Raw genomic sequence first — 22890 nt, 5'->3', positions numbered from 1 at the left:
ACTCTTTAGTTGTTAGTGGTAGTGAGCGGTAAACAGTTGCCTCTGTGTGCTATTAGGTTTGCGGTCAGATGTTCAGCCTGCTAATGAGCTTTTCAATTCCTATGCTTTCCAGGTCCAAGTTCTTGAGTGACAAATGGATGATTCAGAAAGGGTTCATGAAAGAAGACGACCTTGTCAAAAAACCTTGGTAAGCATGTCAGATCCATTTGGCTTTTCATGAGTCTATTCAGTCAACTTTGTGGCAGTTGCTAATTTAAAGTTCATTTCAATTTATATTACTTCCTTTGATTTAGCTACTCTTTCATGCTATTGTGTTGATGTATAATTGCAGCTATTAATCAAATCTACTTAAATTAATTGACTTCCTTCTTTAAGTTGCGTGGCAGCAGAAGAAAACTTGGTATTTAATGATTTATTTTATTTTTTTTTTAATGAAAGGGGTTGTATCTGAAATGAAAAGGTAGTATACAGAGAACCCCTCCAAGATCGGAGCTCTGGAGTGCAAAGCACTGCAATTCTACATAGGTGGAGGGGGTAAATTGATACCTGTAATGACTATAAATATGGGTAGCCCTTTGAGTAGGAGCACAAAAATTTCTGTGTAAGATATAAATAAAGAAACTAGGGAAATTAGTGCTCTGCACTACCTATCTGTGATCCTAGAAAGTAAATTAAATGAGGAAAAGAGTTTCAATCTTAAAGCCTTCTCATACTTCAGTGACTTTCTGATATTGGGGAGAAAACTTGAAAGCCTTGAAACTTTACTGACTCTGGCTGAATCCTGGCTCTTCCTTTTTGTCCTTCCCATAGTGTTGAAGGCTGCTGTACATGAACAACCAGTTCTGTTCTCTCCGTAAGACTTGCATGGGTTTGTTTTTTTTATTTCATCCCCAGGTGGTGGAACATCAGTGTTCAGGAACTCAAGCTCTCTGCCCCTCTGACTGTTCTTCCAACTGTTACCTGTGCAAAGACTGTTGAAATTCTCCGGGAGAAGGGATTCGACCAGGTACCAGTTGTTGATGAATCTGGGTATGTCCACATATATCACTTCATCCATATGTATCACTTCTCTCACTGGATCTCAAGGGATGTCTTTAAATGCTTACTAGAAATGTACTATCCTTTCACTCATCTTTCTTCAGTTATAGTAACACAGTTCAGAAATGTTACCTTAAACACACAAATGCTGGACTTAATATACTGTCCTGGTTTCAGCTGGGAAAGAGTGAATTTTTTTTCTAGTGATTGCTGTGAAAGGAATGTCAGTAATGTTTTTAGTTGTTGCTAAATGATGTTTACACTATTCAAGGACTTTTTTTGAGCTTCCCATAGAAGCATAGACAGAACAATGGAATGGCCAATGAAATATTCCATACCGTAGACGTCATGCTTAGTATATAAATGGGGATTAGCCAAGAGGCAGTAATCCGCAATCACTGCTTGAGATGGTGCCAATTCACTGGGCAGTGAAAGTGACCCATGTCATTATTATTGTTATTTTTCCTTTTCTGTTATTATTTTATTAAACTGTCTTTATCTCAGCCTACAAGGCTGTTTTTCTCCCTTTCCCCTCCTTTTTTTTCCCGTCTTGTCCTCACACTTCTTGGAGGGGGAGAGGCAGCGGTGTGAGTGAGCAGCTGCATGGTTCTAGTTGCCGGCTGGGGTTAAATCATGACATGTTGTTGTGCCAGGACTGTCCTGCCCTTCACATAATAAGCTTCTAAGGATTAATATGATATACATGCTCAGTGTGTCTCTGCAGGATCACTTCACTGTTTTTTATAGTAGCTGCTTAACATAACAAAGCAAAAAATCATTTTTAAAACAGCCCAAACCTACCTGTCTCCACCACAGCTTTTACCCAGTTTCTTCTGAGCCTTGCACTATAGTGCAATGTTGTGGTGACCCCTATAAACCAGGGTGTCCCCAGCAAGATGGTATGCCTTATTACCCTGCAAGTCTCCTGTAGAACAGGCTGAATAATGAAGAGTTGCTCAGTTACTCTCTGCTTACAGTTCTAACTCAAGGGAGGTCCTTGCAACATCCTTGCAGGGAGAAGGGGAATAAGCAAAATTGAAGTGAGCATGTCTCTGGCCCTGTCACACCTTTCAAAAGGACAGATGAGGGTGTAAAACAATGAAGCTGTGTTTTTCAAAAGCGCTCTCAGATTGCAAGAAAGCTCTCCAGTTGCAAGAACTAGAGACACAAAAAGCCTGATGCTCAGCAGAGCCAGGCACCCACAGCACCTGCTGACTTCTGTGTGAGTCTCCAGAATTGGAGTCTGTCTCCTGCAAAGAGTCCAAGTATACTATCAATAATGTTGCTTTACACCATGAAGCAGTTGAACTGACTTCTCTGAGAACTGAGAGTCGACGCTTTTATCTACAGGAACACCTGAGGCTTTTGTGTTGTTTAGCCCTATCTTCTCTCTCTCTTTCCCCAGAGTGATTTTAGGCATGGTTACCCTGGGTAACATGCTGTCTTCACTGCTTGCTGGAAAAGTTCAGCCTTCTGATGAAGTCAGCAAAATAATCTACAAGCAATTTAAACAGGTGAGCAGATATATTCTACAACTCCTTGTTCTCTGGTTTAAAGTACTGCTGTAGGTGTCCTAAGACTACAGTGCTGTTAGGTTGGGTAAGGTTTACCTGGGACCATGCAGAGCAGCTGTTACTGAGCACAGATGCGCTCTAAACTCTGTCCTAGGTCACTCAATAGCTCCCAGGTTTGTATTGTGGCTCTATGTTGTGCTTTATATATACATATATATATGTGTGTATATGTTTTATATATATATAATGCTTGTCCTTTCCTCCTTCCCCTAAAACCCCGTCACAAACCTGGCAATGTAACTATCCAGGGGAAGAGAGAGGGAGATGTTGAAACAGCTCTTAAAAATAATTTCTGTATTGGCTAAAAACAAGCAACTGTTTGCCTTTTGTATCAGATGCCTTCTGAAACAGGGGGATGGCTACTCAAAGCTGATGTTGTCCAGATATGTGAATTTTCATGTTAGCCAGTTTCACCCGTCCATCTAATGTGGTGTGCCAAGATACCACAACTTCCCAGCTGTATGGGTGCTCTTCTAAAACATTTAAGTATTGTTGCTATTGCTTTTCTTCTCTTGCAGGAAATGGATTTTGTTTTTAACATGGAATACTCGACCTATTTTTTACCAGGCTTTTTAGTTTCAAGAATGTCTTGTAGTAAATGAGGCTGTATTCTGGAAGTATGTGTGATGCTTCCATTCAGCCTACAAACTACCAAGTCCCTGAGGTTGAGGGAGGATGCTAGTTCTTTATGGAAAAACGTAAATATATCTTTTCCTTCCTAGACGGATAATCAAGCATCAGGTGGAAATGTGGTGCGTAACAAAACTGCTTAGGTCATGTTCTCCCTCACTTGGACAACTTAAGAGTTTCTGGGCTGGTGGTGTGTAATCATTTCTGTAGCTACGCTGGTGTTAGTTGTAGTAGCCAATTCTCTGCGCTTCTGAGGTTGTGGCTTTTTTCCGTGGGCAGCTTGAAGTTTCTCATGATTCTTCAGTAGAGAAGAGCTGAACTGTTTATTTTCTCTTTAGTTCTGACTTTTTTTCTTGGTGGAGGATGGAAGGAGAGTTACACAAAAGTGGTGGTATTGCTAACATGCTAACTAAAAGCATCATTTGTTGTTTATTTTCATTTGAATTGATGATTTAATGGAGAAACATGGTTAAATACATATAATCTCAGAGGTATTGTAGATTTTGCTTTTCTTGCCACTTTAGTCAAGCTTATTTGGCTTGTTTACTGGTGAGATTGGGAAAACAGATCATCTGTGTCACTGAAATGACTTAGGATATCCTAGAGTTAGGATCTGTACCACAGCATCCATCAATAAGAGGTCAGCTTAGCCTGTGACTACCAAGGCAAAGCTATCTTTTGGCAATGAAGGACGCTTTCTTTGGTATGATCACTACAATTATTTTGTGGCAGTCTCTTGGAATGGAAAAGTAATGGTTATAGCTTTTTTTAAAGTCTCCGGTAGGATAGTACTCGAAAGCTTTGAAACACTAGTCACACGATAATTTGCTAATCCAAACAAGTGCTATGTGTTAGTGGAGTGGAGAGCCATTCTTGTGGAGTCAGATGTTAGTTCCAGTGGTTTGGAGTTTATCCCTTCTTCCCCAAAGGATCTTTGCATCAACTACTAATAGCTGTTAGGTTTGGTGCAGGCATAGCCTTAGCAGATTTCTTGTCTGCCTTTGCCAGAAAATAGGACTGGGGCATGGTCTCTGACACTTTCTTATGACTATGTTTAGTTGTTTAATTGTTAGCCTGTTCCCTGGTGTGATTTTGGTTAGCGTCATGAAGCATTTACCATTCTGCTAAACAATGCAAGGCGTGGTGTCCCCAGCATCCCTGGTGGACCACAGCCTGCTTCTGGGGAAGGAGAGAATTTAGTTGTAGGACCACGAGCAGTGCAATGTCACTTGCCTTTGGAGCCAAACAAGCAGTCCCAGTCATGTGTAATGTGGTAGCATGTGCATGGGCTAATTGTCTTAAAGACAGTAGGTTTAAAAAAAAATGACTACATGTGGGAAAACTTGTGGGCAAAATTTTTAGGGAGCTTGAATGAGCAGTAGTGAGATAGGTGAAAACTGTGGGAGTTCTGTTAAACATGTTTTGGAATGCTTAACAGAAATTTATGTTTTCATAGTTGTCCCAGTGCTGCCTATGGGCTGCTTGTCCTGGTCATCTTTAGCCTATCCAGTCCCTGGAAACAGGTCCATTTAGTATACACAATCAGATGTCAAGGGGCTCTACCCCTTCAGTGAGCTTTGAACTTTCAAAAGTTAGGCTTTGCACATACATTTGCATAAAATTGCTTGTCAGTGGTGGTGACTGATAGCTGACTTGATGTGATAGTAGGTCCAGATTTCCTCCCACCTCTTGCCTGGCCCACAAGTTTAAGGATCAATGCTTCAGTGTGCACTATAGCCTGCTGATCCCTTAAACATGGGCTGCTGGGAAATCCTTTTGATCTCTTCTAACTCACAGTGTGGAGATGAGAGCTCTGTGTCCCAGTGCAGCCCAAATGCTCATGCCTTTATTCCTTAGTCATAAGATGAGCTCACTGCAGGATAAAGGTTTTTTTTTAATCTGCAGTGCAAGACATTTTCTTTGCCATAAATTGCTTTAATCCCCTTTAAATGGAAGTATGTCAGAGAGTGGTTGCTGCTGTTACCTGGAGAGAGTCACGTGGGTAATAGGCCTGTTGCTGCTGCTTAATATGTTAAAGCATGTAGGGAGAACAGTTTTATGCATTCTTTCAAATGGGTCCAGCAGGTCATCAGCTAAGTGTTTCAGAAGGATTTGTATTGTTTCTGCAGTTGACACTGGCTGCTTTCTTGTTTAGTCTTTAGCAAAGTTGAACACTAAAGATGAATTCTGAATTCTCAGTTCCTTGATTTCCACCTGAATACAGTGTTAGCTAGCAATCTTCACCCTTGGTTTTGTATTTGGCTTGTTTGGGCTTTTCTCTTCACCTGCTGCCTTTGCAGATAACATTCACTTCCACAATGATTTGCGGCCTGATTCATTCACTTTTTCCCAGTCTTTACTACCTAGAGTAAAATCACCAAGTATAATGAGTTTTATGGCAAATTCTTTGGTTAGACACATGGAACACTTGATCTTCTTCTATCATAGAGGTTTTTCAGATATTCAGCATACTCGTTATGTTTACAGAATCACAATTAATAGCTTCATATAGTGTTTCATTTTTTAATTTTTTTTTTAAATTAGAAACAAACAAAAGATCTTTTAAGTTAGCCTTGATTTTTTAGTGTTTTACAACACTTCACATGGAGAGCAGTATATAAATGTTGATGTATTGTTTTTAATACTGCACAAAGTATATGGAGATTATCGACCACTAAACTTCTAAAGGCACTATTTTATTTAAGTTTTGTAACTCTCTCCTCAGATAAACCTGACAGACAACTTGGGGAAACTCTCTCATATCCTGGAAATAGACCACTTTGCTCTAGTGGTTCATGAACAAATTCAATGTGAGTATGATGTACTGCACCTTATAAGAGATAATCTTTGAGTGGTAACAAGAAGCAAGTACAAGTGTGAGTGTGTAAACAAGTTCTGAAGAGAGGCTTTGGCTTCTGTGTGTATGTACCTACGTGCTACTAACACTTAGTAAGAGACTAATGCTGTAATTCTTGTGGAGTAAATGTTAAATCCATTAATAACCCTATGTACTGTAATGTACCTGCTTTTGGAGCAAGTTACTGCTCAGAACTGAATGCCCGAGTCTTGTCCACAGGACAGTGGCTTTGTTAGTAACAGTTAGCCGATGAATAAGCTCCTGCATTACTACTGATTTTTGCTACTTCCTGCTCCATGCAGTTCCACCACAGGGAGCATCCCAGGTTAGCTACACTTAATTTTTTTTTTGCCTTTCTAAAGCAAAACCTTTATTATAACTTAATATTAAGTTTAAGATCTTAATAAGAGCTAGATGTCAACACTGAAATCACTGTCTCAAGACAGCTTAATATTTATTTTTCTTTTTTATTTTAACTAACTTACTCCCCTTCACTTGACGTTTTTCCTCCAAACTCTACTTTTTTAAATCCTTCTCAAAACTCTTTGCTCTGCCTTCTTTATTAATTGGAAAGGACTAAATAAATCTTCAAAGCTAGGATATATCACTGTTATATGTGAATAATATTTTTTCCTGGTTTATTTTCCTTACAGCAGACAACTGCAAAATTACAAACACTGAGGAACTAGTCTAAAAACAATATTAAGACTCACTAGATAAACTTATCTGACAGCTATCTCAATTATAACTGTAAATGAAGAGTAGTAATGAAATTTGGGCGTGTTCCTGATAATCTCCATAAGGATGTGCTCTTGTCTCTGTCCTATTTATCAACCTAGAATCTCACTGGAAGCTTGCAATGAAACAAAGATTGAGTAAATGAAAAGGCCAGGACAATCCAGCTGGCTGAGCAAACTGCTTATATAAGACACTAAACATCTTAATACAGCCAGGCTTTAGGAACAGGGAACTTGGACCATAGATAAAGGGCCAGAGGTCACTTGGCTGCTTGGTTCCCAGGTCAAAGGCTTATGCTCACGATGAAAAATCTCTTGAACCTGTGCTCTCAGTGCAGCAATGATTAAATAGTTAATAGTTTTTTGGATATAAATGGGAAAATGCATTGTGGATTTTTTTTTTTTGTGTGTGTGTACTAATTCTGTATTTAGAATCATAGAATGGTTAGAGTTGGAAGGACCTTAAAGATCACCGAGTTCCAACCCCCTGCCATGGGCAGGGACACCTCCCACTAGAGCAGGTTGCTCAAAGCCCCATCCAGCCTGGCCTTGAAACACTTAAAGGGATAGGGCATCCACAGCTTCTCTGGGCAACCTGTTCTAGTGTCTCACCACCCTCACAGTAAAGAATTTCTTTCAGGTATCTAATCTAAATCTCCCCTCTTTCAATTTAAAACCATTACCCCTTGTCCTGTCACTACATCTCCTGACAAAGAGTCCCTCTCCGGCTCTCCTGTAGGCTCCCTTCAGGTACTGGAAGGCTGCTGTAAGGTCTCCCTGGACCCTTCTCTTCTCCAGGCTGAACAACCCTAGCTCTCTCAGCCTGTCTTCATAGGAGTGGTGCTCCATCCCTCTGATCATCTTTGTGGCCCTCCTCTGGACCCGTTGCAACAGATCCATGTCCTTCCTTTGTTGGGGACTCCAAAGCTGGACACAGTATTCCAGGTAGGGTCTCACGAGTGCAGAGCAGAGTGGTAGAATCACCTCCCGTGACCTGCTGGCCACACTTCTCTTGATGCAGCCCAGGATGTGGTTGGCTTTCTGGGCTGCCAGTGCACACTGCCGGCTCACGTTGATCTTCTCATCCACAAGCACCCCCAAGTCCTTCTCCTCAGGGCTGCTCTCCAGCCATTCTCCACCAAACCTGTATTTGTGCCTGGGATTGCCACATCCCAGGTGCAGGACCCTGCACTTGGCCTGGCTGAACTTCATGCGATTTGCATGAGCCCATCTCTCAAGCCTGTCCAGGTCCCTCTGGATGGCATCCCTTCCCTCCAGTGTGTTGACCACGCCACTGAGCTTGGTGTCGTCGGCAAACTTGCTGAGGGTGCACTCTATCCCATTGTCCATGTCTCCAACAAAGATGTTAAATAGCACTGGTCCCAGTACCAACCCCTGACCGTCACTGGCTGCCACTTGGACATTGAGCCATTGACCACAACCCTGTGAGTGCAGCCATTCAGCCAGTTCCTTATCCACCAAGTGGTCCATCCATCGAATCCATGACTTTCCAATTTTGAGACCAGGATGTCATGCGGGACAGTGTCAAATGCTTTGCATAAGTCCAGGTAGATGACGTCTGTTGCTCTGCCCTTGTCCACCAAACCTGTGGCAGTATTGTAAAAGGCCACCAAATTTGTCAGGCACGATTTGCCCTTGGTGAAGCCATGCTGGCTGTCTCCAATCACCTCCTTATTTTCCATGTGCCTTAGCAGAGATTCCAGGAGGATCTGCTCCATGATCTTGCCAGGCACAGAGGTGAGGCTGACTGGCCTATAGTTCCCTGGGTCTTCTTTTTTTCCTTTTTTGAATATCGGGGTTATGTTCCCCTTTTTCCAGTCAGCGGGAACTTCGCCAGATTGACACGATTTCTCAAATATGATGGAAAGCGGCTTAGTAGCTTCATCCAACAGCTCCCTCAGGACCCGTGGGTGGGTTTCATCAGGTCCCATGGACTTATGCACCTTCAGGTTCCTTAAGAGGTCTTGAACCTGATCTTCTCCTACTGTGGGCAGTTCTTCATTCGCAGAGCCCTTGTTTTTGCCTTCCGTGACTTGGGCAGTGTGGTTACAGCCCTTGCCGGTGAAGACTGAGGCAAAAAAGTTGTTCAGCAGCTCAGCCTTATCCATATCCTGGGAGGCCAGGTTTCACATTTCCTTCTGGAGAGGGCCCACAACTTCCCTAGTCTTACCTTTATCCCTGACATATCTATAGAAGTTTTTCTTATTGTCTTTGATGTCCCTGGTTAGATTTAGTTCTGCCTGGGCTTTTGCTTGCCTGATCTGGTTCCTGGCCATTCAGACAGTTTCTTTATATTCTGCCCATCCCTGCTTCCACCCAGTAAGGCCTCCTTTTTGGTCCTGAGCTTGTGCAGCAGTTCCTTGTTCATCCACACAGGCCTGCTGGCTATTTTGCCTGACTTCTTTTTTGGAATGCATCTCTCCTGAGCTTGGAGGAGGCGATCCTTGAATACCAACCAGCTTTCTTGGGCCCCTCTCCCCTCTGGTTCTTTTTCCCACACCACCCTGCCAACCAGATCTCTCAGGAGACCAAAATCTGCTCTTCTGAAGTCCAGGGTAGTGAGCTTGCTGCACACCCTCCTCGCTGCCCTATGAATCTTGAATTCTACCATTTTGTGATTGCTGCAGCCGAGACTACCCTTGAACTTGACATTCCCCACCAGCCTCTCCTTGTTGGTAAGGACAAGGTCCAGCACAGCTCCTTTCCTCGTTGGCTCCTTGATCATTTGAAGAAGAAAGTTATCATCAACGCATTTGAAGAACTTCCTGGATTTCTTGTGCCCTGCTGTGTTGTCCTTCCAGCAGATACCGGGGGTGGTTGAAGTCCCCCATGAGGACCAGGGTGTGCGAGTGCAATGCTGCTCCTATCTGTCTGTAGAGGGCCTCATCCTCCCTGTCACCCTGGTCAGGTGGTCTGTAGCAGACCCTTACTGTAACACCACCTGCCCCTGTGCTCCCTTTAATCCTGACCCATAAGCTCTCTGTCGGGTCTTCATCTGTCCCCAGGTGGAGCTCCACACACTCCAGCTGGTCGTTTACGTAGAAGGCAACACTCCCTCCCTGTCTGCCCAGCCTGTCCTTCCTGAAGAGTCTGTAACCCTCCATTCCAACACTCCAGTCATAAGATCTATCCCACCACGTCTCTGTGATGCCAATAAGATCGATCCATCCCACCATGTCTCTGTGATGCCAATAAGATCATAGCCCTGGAGGCGTGCACACGTCTCTAACTCCTCTTGCTTGTTCCCCATGCCACGTGCATTTGTGTAAAGGCACTTCAGCTGGGCGCCCAATGAGACTGACTTATTAGCTGGAATGGCTCCATCTCCTTCGTATTGCTGTTCAGGTGGCCTTCCTTTGTGGTGTTTTATCTGTGATTCACAGGTTCCTTTTGCCTTAGGAGCCTCAAAGACAGGCCTGATGTTATCACCCCCCTCCCCCTTCACATCTAGTTTAAAGACCTGTCAATCAACCCCACAATTTGACAGTGGTGTAGGAAGATGGTAGTGTTGCATGTCCTCTAGTGATCTCTGGTTCTAATGGGGATAGTATCAGTTTGCAGCTGTTTCAAGTAGAGCCACGGAAACTAATGTATGAGGAAAATATGTTTTATAATAGAGGATTTGGTTTAAATTTTCATGTCAAGAAGAATAAATCTGATGGACTCTTACTTTTCCTTCCATAATGTTTCAGTTTCTAAATCCCTTTTGTTGAGGAGCCCTTCTGAAATTAAAATCCTTTAAAATCCTTACTTACTGTGTGACTGCCAGTCAAGATGACGTTTGGGTTCCCCCTCAAAGTACAAGGGTCATCAGTGATAACTAACTCCACTGACAGGCTCTGGCATGTGGAGCCGGGTTGGCTTGGCAAACAAGTCTTTACAAACCAATGCCATTAAAACCAAGTAGGATTGTGTGGTTTTGTGTCTCCTAAAGCCGGAATCTCCTCTTTGTTTCTGTGTAGATCACACTGATGGTTCCTCCCGTAAGCGGCAAATGGTGTTTGGCATCGTTACAGCCATCGACCTGCTTAACTTTGTGACGGCACGAGAACGGGAAAGAAAGTCCAACTAATGTCAAGTAGAAACGTGTAGCCTCTTCAACAACATTTTTGCAATCTCCAACAAAGAATCAGGTTTATTTCTTAGGTAGAATGGTCTGTCCTTAGGGTGGGTTTTTTTTTTAAATTCTGAAAATAAGCAGTTAACTGTCCTGGTGTCAGCTATACAGTCAGTGCATTATGCTGTATTGCACAGCTTTTGGGGACTTGTTTCTTAATCGGGTTACACATATTTCTTATCAAGACAATTTATTTTTTTACCTATATATATATGTTAAAATATTGCCTAAATTAACTGGTAGGTTCCTAACTTGTTATGTCTAAAGTCTGGCTTTCCAAAACATTTTTTCACATTCGTATGATGTGTTGAAATAAAGAGTTACTGAAGGAGGGGCCCAAGAGAGCTCTGGAAAGTTTTGGATGATATTTTTTTTTTTTCCATGCTAGAGTTTTAAGTTAGATAATACTGGTGTGGAGACAAAAATGGAACTCTGGGGCATGGAGAGAGGAAAGGGGGGTTTCTCTTTGGTGACATCAGTGTAAAACAGGAGGAAGCCCAGCGGGCTGGAGTTGAGGCTTGTTTCAACCAACTGCTCTGAGGAAAAACTGACTTGAGTAGAAGCCTGACAGTGAAGTGACAAACATGAACTAATGACTTTTGTTTTGCACGGTGCACCAGCTTTCACTGCAGAGACAGACCTTTCTTTTTTTTTCCCCAATTGTAAGCACAAGTGAAAAGATTAAAAGATAAGATCAAACTTCTCACCTAGAGGTTTTTGAAAATCACGCTGTTTCATCTAGTACCTTCCCCTTACCTTTACACCCTCCTATTTATCTTATAGTGCTGCTTTTTATGCCTGTTTCAGAAGAGCCAAAGGTAGTCTGTCAAGAGCTGTAAACTCTTTCAAGTCCTGTTCAAGTTCTCCTACACTGTAGCGCCTTATTCCAGGAGAAAAACCCTACTATTAAGTGAATTCACTGTAGCCAAGCTTGAAAGTAACTGGCAAACATGGTGTAGGCTGGTACTCAAAGGCAGACAAGAGTAACGTGCACTAGCTGTTTGCAGCTACAGCTTTTCACTTCTTTAACTCTGGATTTTTCAGTAATGTTTGAATTGCGTAGCCATGGCAGGGATTGGCACTGGCAGCCCCATCCATACACTGCTGTCCTCAGGCTACCGGCTGCTCTTAGTGATGAGTGGAATCACCCTCTGGTAACAGGAGAAAAGTAACCGTTCTTCATCTTCATAAAGACTCCTGTAATCATCTTCTGACTGGCCTTTTTCCAAGAATAAAGTTTTTGATCAGTAAGAGTGACACTTCTTAGCTTGTCTCTTCACTGTAGTAGAAAAGTGCTACTTAGGCTGAGGCTATTGCTGCTAGGATAGCAAAGTTGTATATTTTTTTTTTAATTTTTTTTTTTTATCTCTTATGCTGTGCACTGATTCCTTTCTCTCTGTTTCCCCTCACTGTAGTAGCAACCCCAGCCTGGGTGCTTTGACTACTGAAAAGCTGAACTAGTGTGAGTATGAGGTGTGTGTACCTGTGTGTTAAAGACACCGTTCTCAAATCTGGGTTGGCTTTTCTAGGCTGAAAAGCTCTGTCTTACCTCTGTTGCTGCTTGGCAGAGCCTAATAACTTATCTTTCAAACTGTATTTTTTTAGCTTCTTCCCAAGGGGTCATAAATAACTTAGTGCAGTTAAGGGCACGGTCTTTGATCTTAGCACTTCTAACATCTTTTACGTTTCTCAGTGTAGAGAGAGTCTGTGAATGGTCGGTTGTACCCCTTGAGACATTAGTATTTCAGCCAAGCTTCTAAACTCATTTCCCAATTATTTCAAATACTGTTGTCAGATATATTTTCATATCTATTCTTAACTTACAGAGGAGACTGAGAGGGACTTATTTCTTTGATTACTTGTATTTTCACCGTATTCTTTGATTCCCACACTTGTAAAAGAACCTGTATACTTCACTAGATGCTACTAACTGGAGTTTTTGCTGCAATCTTAGCTGTCACTGCTGCTACATTTTGTTGTTGCTGTTGCTCTTGAAAATCTACCCTACTTGCTTCTATCTGATTTTCCCCCCTGGCCCCTCATTTTTCACCTGATGGTGGCGGGGAGGGGGTGCTTAAGTATATGGGGCTTTTTCTTTTTTTTTTTTTTTTTTTGTGCCTGTAAAAGCTCCGTGTCCCAGCCTAGCCAAATTCGGCAAGAAATACGGGGAGGGTAGAAGGAGATTCCCAAAGTTGCTTTTCAGAACAGCAGTACAGGAGAGAAATTAGAGTTGGGGCAGCAGAAGATTAATGTGTAGCTTTACCTGTGATATGGAGAAAAGTGTAAAGATTTTAATTTGCTTTTTTAGTTTACTGTTCATAAATGAGTCTTTGTAGTGTCAGGAAATCAGGTAGTATTGCTGACTAAGAACGAAGGGGTGGTTAGGGCTGGTAGGGAAGAGGGAATGTGGGTCTGGAGCAATCCAGATAAGCCAAAGTATCAAAGAAATCTACCTGTGCTGCTCTGCTTGTGCAGTTTGTTAAGGGCCGGAGCTGTCTCCTGGCACAAAGAGAAAGCTGTGGCCACCAGCCAGTCTTACTCACAGGAGCACCCCTATTTGACCAGAGGAATTGGAGAAATAGATGGAGTCGCCGAATGACTGAAAAACTTTCCAGAGCTCTTTCATGTAGTAGGAATGAAGGCAGCAAAGAGAAGGGGACAGGGAATCCTGCAAAGCTGAATTTTTTCTGATGCAGAAGCTTATGAGCATGATGGTTTTTGCATATGTGAGAGCGTTGTTACTAGCCTGGTCCTGGTTAGTAGCGGTAGGGCTGGATTAACGCTGGACTCATCTCTTTGTTTCAAATACTCTGAGGACCAAGAAAGACTGCAGTTTGTTTGTTTGGTCTTTAACCTGAAATTCAAGTCCAGAGCTTGAACAGAACTGTATTTTATTCTGAAGTGGGTGCCTTGCATCTTCTGTTTACCTGTGCTGCTTATGTAAGTGCTGACTAAGCCTGAAAACTGTTTTGCACATGAGTATTTTTATCAACAATTTATGCTGTATTTGCTTGTCACTGTAAGAGAATATCAGTCGTTTTGGTCTAATGTTGGCTCTGCAAAAATACTTTTATTTTCTCACCTGGAGACAATTATCCAGTAAAATTTGTATAATATTTTACAAGCAGTTATCAGGGCGATGACTCAAGGATCATTTTGAAGTCATTGCATCCAATATTACTTCCCACTTCTTCCACAAGCTGTGTCTGACTCCAGAGATCTGTCTAGCTGAGGTTCCTCTGAGAAACCATACCAGTCTCATCTGGTCTGGAAAGCTAGTTGGTTTCTGAAAATGTCTGCTTGCTGTTACGAATTTCACACAACATGCTCACTGTCAGGGGTTGCCTGGCGTTGCCACTGCCATCCAACAACCTTTCTTACTGCGTAGTGTCAACATGCTACCATGACAAAGGGAAGACTTCTTATGCTTTAAGGAGCTGGGAAAAAATACTATGTGCTCTATTTATTGCACAAATGTTCACAAATGTTCAATATAAAGAGTTCAATAAAAGCTGTTTGATTGCAGAATGACTCTGGGCTTTTTAATGGCAGTTCAAGTTGAAAGTGTATTAGATTGAGCAATTTCTATTGGTGGCAGAAGACCTCTTGCTCTCAATGTGTGGAGTGCAATGCTCTGCTGTTTTTGTCTTCTGTCTCTAGAGAGCCATCGGTGAGCCAGCCCCACCATCTGCTTCTTGTGGCTGGCTTTGGTACAATCCAGGTGTTTCTGTACAGAGTGGGAAGGGAAAGGAAAGGATGTAGAGCTATGGGGCTCAGATGCCACTGGTGAAGTTCCTACAGCAACAGGTGCCTGTGTGGTCAATTGGATTGGTATTTCTGAATAAATGCAAAGGGTATGGGCTGGCCTGTTTCTGTGAGAAGGCAATGTCTTTTGGGAATTACAGGGAAGTTATAATGGTAAGAGGTGCATGAGTTCAAGTGAGTTGCATGGATGTTGTTCTATGGATAAGGAGCAGCTGGGGGAAATTGAGGGGGCTGGCTGTTTTATTTCAGAGCTGTGTATTTGTGCTGCTGCTAGGTATCTTGGTTGATTGCTCAGGTTAAACTGCGATGAAGGTGGTTTATACCTGCTAGGCAAGCAAGTAAACCCCTCATCCCTTGGTTTTTTGGTCGCCATCTCCAGGCCTTGCTCAGTCCTGTCTAGGTAGCTTAGGATGCTGTCAGCCGGTCTCATCGGGATGTTGTTCCATCTCACAGAGACACGGGGAAAGGCTGGTGGGTGGAGAGGTGCAGGGGGGCTTTCTCTGCCTGCCTCGGGTGCCGGGGCCGGTCCCATGGGCATGTGGCATGAACTCCTTGCTGGCTCATTCGCCCGCATGCCACGTTTTGTTACAGAGGCACGGTTCCTCTGCCTCCTCACAGGCATAGAGTGCTCTATCCTCAGCTTTATCTTCGTTCTCCTGATCCAGTGTGCTCTCCAGCAGCATGAGGTGACTGACGCAGCAGGCAAACAGTACACTAAACTTTCTTTACCTCGCCCATCATCTTCATGTGATAGTCAAAGTGCTGTCATTGCTGGCAGCCTCGCAGATCATTGCCTTACCTTTACATTTCGGCAGTCTGCTCAGAGGCAACAAGGATCCTGAAGTTGCAGCCTGATACGCTGATATCGCTCCCAGGTTCACCCCTGGGAGGAAAGAGTGTTTGAGCAGCAGGGCCAAAGGCTAAGCAGGCAGGGAGAGCAGCAGCAAGCAGCGCTGGATCAAGTTTCACCTGCCAGCAGGTTACAGGCATGCCTGGCCCCTGCTCTCTGCTGGGCTGCGGTCCCCAACAGGGAGCTCAACCGGTTAAAAAAAAATACCCTAGGGAGGTAAATCCAGGGGCAGTTTCAGCCAGTGCAGCTAGTGAGGTAAAGAGCTGGGGTCCTCGATGTGTCTTAGGGCGCAGACCCTGTTTTTGCAGAGGGAGGCAAGATCTTTCCTGACAGCTGAGGCGCTGCCTAACGGCACCGCTGGGACTGAACTGGCTCCAGCTGCGGCGGTGCCCCTCCTCACGGGTCACCGATCCAGGGAAAAGTACTGGGTGCAATCTGCTGTACTGGCTCTGGAGATAAACGGAGGACTTCAGTCCAGAAAGCTACCTTAGAAAGCAATAAATTCCCTTTGGGGGAAAAAAAAAGTGTTGCTGATGGAAGTGCTGCTACCTTTTGCCATTGCAAGGTAAAAGCGGACGTGTTTGAGCTTTGCTCATGAAATATTCCTGAAGGCGTTCTTTATCTATATGGGCTTACGGGAGCGGGAGGTGGCTGTGTGCAGGCGTGGGGAGGCACAGCCCCTGCCAGGGCACGAGGAGCGACAGCCTGCACCAGGGATCTGGACCCACTTGCCATGGGGTTAAACACATACAGTGGGGATGTTCTGTGTGTGTGTGTGTGGGGGGGGGGGGGGGTCCCACAGAGCCTGAGCCCCTTCCCTCGGTCCCTGCCTAAGCTGTGCTGCAGCCGTGCCTGTGCCCAGCCTTGCAATCTCATCGGCCGGGGCCCTGGCTTCGCCTCAAAGCTGCCCTAGCTCTGCACAGTGAACTGTGTTGCAGACACATCCAGCCAAAATGCAGCTTTCCCCCCACACCGTGTGACCTCGTTAGTTAAATCAGTTTCCTGCTTTGTTTTTCTAGGCATCCATAATGGAGAGGGCAACGCATGAAAGGGATGGAGGGTGGGCAGGAGGACCCTTGTGATCAGGCAGGGGTTGGCTGCCACATCAAACAGCGGCTCCTGCGAAGCAGGACCAGCACTGTGACTTCCTCAAGGTAGGAGGAGAGCCACGTGTCATAGCTGTGTCCAACCACTCTTTGTTCTGTGCCAAACCCCAAGAGTCACCCAGCAGCTGTAGCACTGGGGGACAGTGAGCGAGGGGAGAGCCTGCAGGACCCGACCCGTGGCGTGGCAGGAAGAACAGCCCACACGGCTGCCACCACCCCTGCCTTAGTCTTAAGAAAAAGTCTACCCTTATTTAGGGGAAAAGCCAGGTGCTGTTCACACTGCAGGTTGCACTACTCTTTTGGTAGCTATAAATATATATGCCATAGCTTCTTCAAACAAACGCACCTCCTTCTTTCACACCTGCCAACTCTCAGGCTTTGAAAAGTCGCTGGCTGTTGCAGTGGTAACCAGCTGGATTTGTATGCCCAAACAAATGGGGCGAGCGGCCTGCATGCACTGACTGTCCCTGTATTCCCGACATAGTGTGATATGTAACAGATACTTCGTGCCGATTCACAGCGAGACTGCTGCCTTTGGCACCCATCGGGATGCGGGAACATGCCGATCAGCCCCACGGGGCGAGCACAGCGGGTCTGACCTGCGAAGGGTGGGAAACCCAGTGTGTTTGGAGCTGCTGGTGCTTTGGGCTCCTTCCAGCGGCCCCTCAAGAAAAGGCAGCAGGTCTGCTTTCCCCCTGCCTATCTCTGGAGCGCAGCTGTCCCTACAGCCAGGAGCAGTAGAAGACCAGTAAAGGCACATCAGATCCATTGAAAACATCCATGGGTTGCACAAGCAAATGCTGACCTCTCCTCAAACAGGTGGGTGTGAATGGCTGCTTCAACACAGTAACAAAAAAGTAAGTTTTCTAACGCATTTCTGCCTTGGATTGTGACAGGCTCAGGCTGGTGCACCTTGTACTGGGTGCCTCGCTCTGTAACACGGATCCCTGCTGAGGGGAGGTAGTCACAGTGGCACTGCTCAGAAGTGTCAGTGGGGTGTAGCCACAGGCAATTAAATTTTTCACCTGTTTTTGGTAAGACTTAAATTGTGCGGAGGAGGGCTCCATAAAATCCATATTTTGGACACATGGCACATGTCATGTCCCAACTGGAATAGTTTTGCACTAAAATAAGGCTTTTACACCAAGTGTGTTGAAGAGGTGACGAATATGTTTAACAGCAAGTAACATCCTCCTTTTTTTTCTCATTTTACCCAGGTAATTTAGATAGTGGGTATCATCACTGGTATTCCAACTCACAGCCCCGCTCAGCTTGACCAGTAGTGGTCAAGGACCCTATGTCCTCACAGCAAAATGGCTTTCTCTGATGGCCAAAGACAAGCCAAGAGCCAAGGAAAGCCTGTTCTGTCCTGAGTTATCTATTGGGCCTTCTCGGAACATTGCTAACCGTTCCTCTCTAGACATCTTATCAAGCCCTACATTGAGCTTCAACTCCTTTGGCGACGCCATTTTGATTATTAAATTACATAGGAGGGAAAAACGTGGGTATCTTCCTGCTTGGTATGGCAGAATCAGGAACATTTTAAGACTGGAGAAAAATTCACCAGAGGGGTGGCTCTGGTGTCATGAAAGATCTCTACTCCCAACCGATCAGAAGTAAAATCCTGGGTGCCATGTCCCTTCTGACCCCGCCAAGACGAGTACTAGGAAACTACCTCTGCAAAGAGTCTTTTCCATGATGCTTTAGAAGCAGAGGCCCTGTCCCTCTGCATGGGCATGAACTCTCCCGTCCCGCTTTCTTGTGAGAGCCAGGAGCCGTCTGGGGTGCTCTCAGCCTCCTCCCTCACTCCCCGTGCCTCCCTCGTGCCTCCCTCTCTTTTTTATGGACGGCTGGCCAGTTCTCTCCGGTTGTTGCTTCCTGGCCCGAGGACACTGCCGGTTAGTCAGCCGGATCCCGCAGGGTAAAAGCTGCAAGGTAACCATTCAGATAAAGGACAGGGTGGTGGGAGCCTGCCGTGGAATAAACAGCTGTGCGATGCGCCCTCGTGTTTTTGTCAGTTTAGTGACACTTAAACACAAGCACTGCAGAATAGCAAGGTAAAATTAGAATCAGAGAATGGTTTGGGTTGGAAGGGACCTTAAAGATCATCTTGTTCCAACCCCCCTGCCATGGGCAGGGACACCTCCACTAGAGCAGGTTGCTCAAAGCCCCATCCAGCCTGGCCTTGAACACCTCCAGGGATGGGGCATCCACAGCTTCTCTGGGCAACCTGTTCTAATGTCTCTCCACCCTCACAGTTCAGAATTTCTTCTCAATACCTAATCTAAATCTACTTTCTTTCAGTTTAAAACCGTTACCCCTCATCCTGTCACTCCACTCCCTGATAAAGAGTCCCTCCCCATCTCTCCTGTAGGCCCCCTTCAGGTACTGGGAGGCCGCTGTAAGGTCTCCCTCGACCCTTCTCTTCTCCAGGCTGAACAACCCCAGCTCTCTCAGCCTGTCTTCATAGGGGATGTGCTCCATCCCTCTGAACATCTCCATGGCCCTCCTCTGGACCTGCTCCTACATGTCCACATCCTTCATGTGCTGTACCCAGGGGCCATGTTTTAATTATGTGCAGGGGCTGTGAAGTGCCTGCTGTGTCTCTGGAGTGGAAGCACCACAAGGGTGCCAATGCAGACCCCAGCCAGCCCCCTGCCGACCAGCTCCTCCTCTGCTCCTAACCCAGGCACAGGCAAAGCAGGAAAACCCATGTCGAAATGCCTGCCAGGGGCAAATCTGGCTGAATGCATGCTCATATGGCTGGTGACGCTGGGCAGAGTCAGACCATGTAGCAGTTCAGGGATGGCGGTGGTGGTGGGGCCAATTACTTGAGCATTCTGACCAGATGTAGCTTTTACTTTGCCCAAAAAAGGGGGCGCAGGGGGATTTTTTTTTCAAAATACCTGAACTTGCCATTTAGACCTTTTTTGAAAAAAATGTTTCATTAAAAAAAAATTCTCTGAACCAAATTTCAAAATTATCTTCTGTCCCTCCGGATGCCCATCCAAATCTCTGTTTCATTTTAGGTTGAAAAGATTACCATTTCTTGCAGTTTGATCAGAGAAGGTCAGAATCTTATTCTTTTAATTGTGACTACACTTGGAGCCGGCGCTGCTTCAGGAGGTAGCCAGGAAGGGGTGGCTGGGTTATTCTGTAACTGCAATACCCAGAAAACACAATTCTTGCTGGGGTTAGGGTTATTTGCAGCCTCTTTACGAGAGACCTGCATGCTCTGCGTCACATCAGATAGCCCGCAAGATTTTTCTACGATGGATTACCTCTGGCAATGTTTTCCAGAGAGTTCATCTATTGCAAAAACACCAAAGGTAATGTCATTCCTGTGCTAATACCTACAACAGTTGTGTCTTTGAAAGGTTTAATTCCAAAATAAGCATTCCAATAAGCTTTATTCTTGCCTGATCATCTGAATAGCAGTGAAGTTTCCTTTGCGACTGAGTTTTGGGAGAGCACGGCCCCAGCCTCGGCCAGGCAGCCTGGGCACTGCCCCATCCATGGGAAGGAGTGGGGAAAAGAGGGACCGAAATTCCCATGGCCTTTTCCTCTTCCAGTAAATCTGCACTCAAGTAATTTCCAAATCGCCCAGCCAGCATTTGGGAATCACCGTGGAGCAGAAGCTGTTCACTTCTCTCAGCTGATTTAATAGTAAAGCAGTTGTGTGAGGAGCGGGAGCTAGCATGAGAAAGAGATTTAGGTCTGGAGGCGTTGCGGAGACTAACCCTAGGTGCCCAGAGGACACAGAGTCCATATCAGACAACACCTAACATAATATGTCATTTCTGTCATTGCTTATGCCTAATTCAGCAAGGCACATGCTGACGCAGACAAGACAGGTTTAAGCATCAGGTTAAACACGAGACACGAAATCAGATCAGAAACGAGATTCTAAAGCCAACACAGAATTGCTGGGGGTGGGTTGAGAGCACTTCTGAAGATAAGTATGAAATAAAAAGAACAATAAATCGCTTATCTTTTTTTATACCCCAATCATTTACGCTCGGAGAGCAATCAGGTGCTGGGCATAATTAGGTGTGGGGCAGGACCCAATCAGCGTCCCTCAGCAGAGCGCTTACCGCTGCTCATTGGTGTCCGCTGCCACCCGGCACGTATAAGCTCAGAGCTGGAGCACAGCAAAGGTGCTTGGCTGATACACTGAAGGTGGTAAGTATGGCTTGCCTATTACCCAACATGCTGCTTTTCTAAAGGCAGACCGCATGGGAGCCGTGCTTACTAACCAGGTAATTTTGTTATCATGGAGAGGCTTGAAGAGAGGAGTAATCTGGTAGCCTCTGCTTCTCAGCCTGCTCGAAGATTGTCTCTGATCCAGAGAGAGTCTGTGCTTTTTTCAGCAAGATCTGAGCAAATCTGAAAACTGGGGAGGTTCTGGTTTTGTGCTACAAGGTCAGTCGGGCGGAGGAGAGGGTTACCTGGAGAGCTTGTGCAGTCTCCATCCTTGGAGGTTTTCAAAACCCAAGAGGACAAAACCCTGAGCAACCTGTCCTGAACTTAGTTCTGACCCAGCTTTGAGCAGGAGGCTGGTCTGGGCACCTCCCGAGGCCCCTTCCAGCCTGGGTCACTCTGTCATTCTGTGAAACTGATGTTGCATTTGTCTTGCTCAGAGACAGCAATACCATTTCTTTAAAATAAAGCAAGAAAATAGCATTTTGCTTTGAACGGGGCAAGTTTGCAGGTAACTCTCTCTGCCCTGCTGAGTTGTTTGGGTTTTTTTCCCTCAGTCTACTTAATGAGTGTCTTGATTTTCTTCCTTTTGAAGTTATCAGTGCAGTCTGATAACCTAATAATTGCAATCTCCTATCTGCAAAGTACTCTATCAGTATTAGCCTATGTTCTTTGTCATGCATTTTCAGTAAGTGACAGCAGCTGCAGAATTGCGTGTTAGCATGCTCGGTCTCTTGGCTTGCCTCCCAGCTCCAGTGGATATTTCCATTTATCCTTTGTCCAGCCTTGCGCTGTCTCAAGCTTCTCTGTTTAGAAGCGAGTAACTGGGCCATTGCAGGACACCTCTAAGAGGTCAGATGTGTTTGAAGGTTGATCAGATGATAGCTGAAGCTTCAGGCAGGGGTTAGGCGGAGTATTGGGACATAGGTAAGAGTTTCGATAATCAAGAGAGGACATTGCTTTGTGTTATAAGGTGACTTGAAATTGCACTGGAGGCAGCATGGGGAGATGTTTGCGCTGGACATCGCTCCTCTCAGCCATCCTTGGCTGCAGTCATACTGTCCACAGTGGCCCCATGCTCTTTTCTGGCCAGACTTGCTGCCCAGCCTGTGTGTTCGTGGGATGTGACTGCTGAGACTGTCAGCAGGGGAGCAGCTCACTGGTGTCCTGTCCTCCAAAAGATATGGGAAGGTCTGATTCTTCTTATCCTTCATTCCCTTTACAGGTTGTCTGCTGTCTAGCAGAGAGGGTTTTGGGGTTCTACACATGAGGCAGTTTTTAAGGTTACCTTCAGAACCACAGTGGTTTTAGACATATCCTAATTTAAATATGAATCCAAACGCTGGGCACAGCAATGCAGCAATTTTAGAGTGATTTGTAACTGGAAGGACATCTGTGCAGTCCTGCAGCACCATGCCAGGAATTAACCAACCCTTGAGGAGATACACAAGAAACCCTCCAGCAGCGAGGAATGTAGATGTTGACCTAGTCAAGGGCCAGGTCTTGCTTCTTTTTTCTCTGGGCCTCTAGAAAGTACACCTCTATCCACGCTGGGTGAGTGAACAAATGAAAACCCCATTCTTGCCATGTTTTTTATATCAGATCTTAAGGGGGCTGAACACAATGAGCAGAATTCATCCCTATTTTAAAAGGTGGAAAGCCAGTAATGCTTTTATTTCCATAAAGTCCTCCTGCACCAGCCTGCACCATCATGGCATGCTTCATGGCATGAAAGCCTCCAGCACCGGCTTTCAGGCCAGGTTGGCTGCTCCTGGCAGGGGTGACACTGGGGCCTGCGGCACTTCTTGATGGTGGCCAGGGAGGTGCTGGGATGCTGCTGTTCCCAGCTGGGTGCCCAAGGGGCATTGGACACTCCTGAGCCCCTGGGGAGGTCACCCACCTCCACCTGGGGCTTGGCAGGTGGCTGTCCCCACAGCTGGACCCATGGAGTCAGCTCCCCACCTGCTCAGCTGAGACACAAAGTGGCTCTGGGGT

At 45.3% G+C, this 22890-nt stretch overlaps 1 protein-coding gene across 1 annotated transcript in view; it reads left to right on the top strand.

The window, feature by feature from the left end:
* Positions 1–14498, top strand: part of LOC141473049 (cystathionine beta-synthase-like protein) — a 28986-nt gene extending 14488 nt beyond the window's left edge. The window contains exons 12-16 of the mRNA XM_074160401.1: positions 113–187; positions 895–1029; positions 2444–2552; positions 5968–6052; positions 10820–14498. Of these exons, the coding sequence (XP_074016502.1) occupies positions 113–187; positions 895–1029; positions 2444–2552; positions 5968–6052; positions 10820–10929 (514 nt within the window). The 3' untranslated portion in view covers positions 10930–14498. The remainder of the gene's footprint in view (positions 1–112; positions 188–894; positions 1030–2443; positions 2553–5967; positions 6053–10819) is intronic.
* The last annotated feature ends 8392 nt before the right edge of the window (positions 14499–22890 follow it).

Source organism: Numenius arquata, chromosome 1 (genome assembly GCF_964106895.1).
Source record: "Numenius arquata chromosome 1, bNumArq3.hap1.1, whole genome shotgun sequence".
Classification (NCBI taxonomy): domain Eukaryota; kingdom Metazoa; phylum Chordata; class Aves; order Charadriiformes; family Scolopacidae; genus Numenius; species Numenius arquata.
The sequence above is the reverse complement of the archived record's forward strand: the minus strand, read 5'-3'. Positions and strand labels throughout refer to the sequence as shown.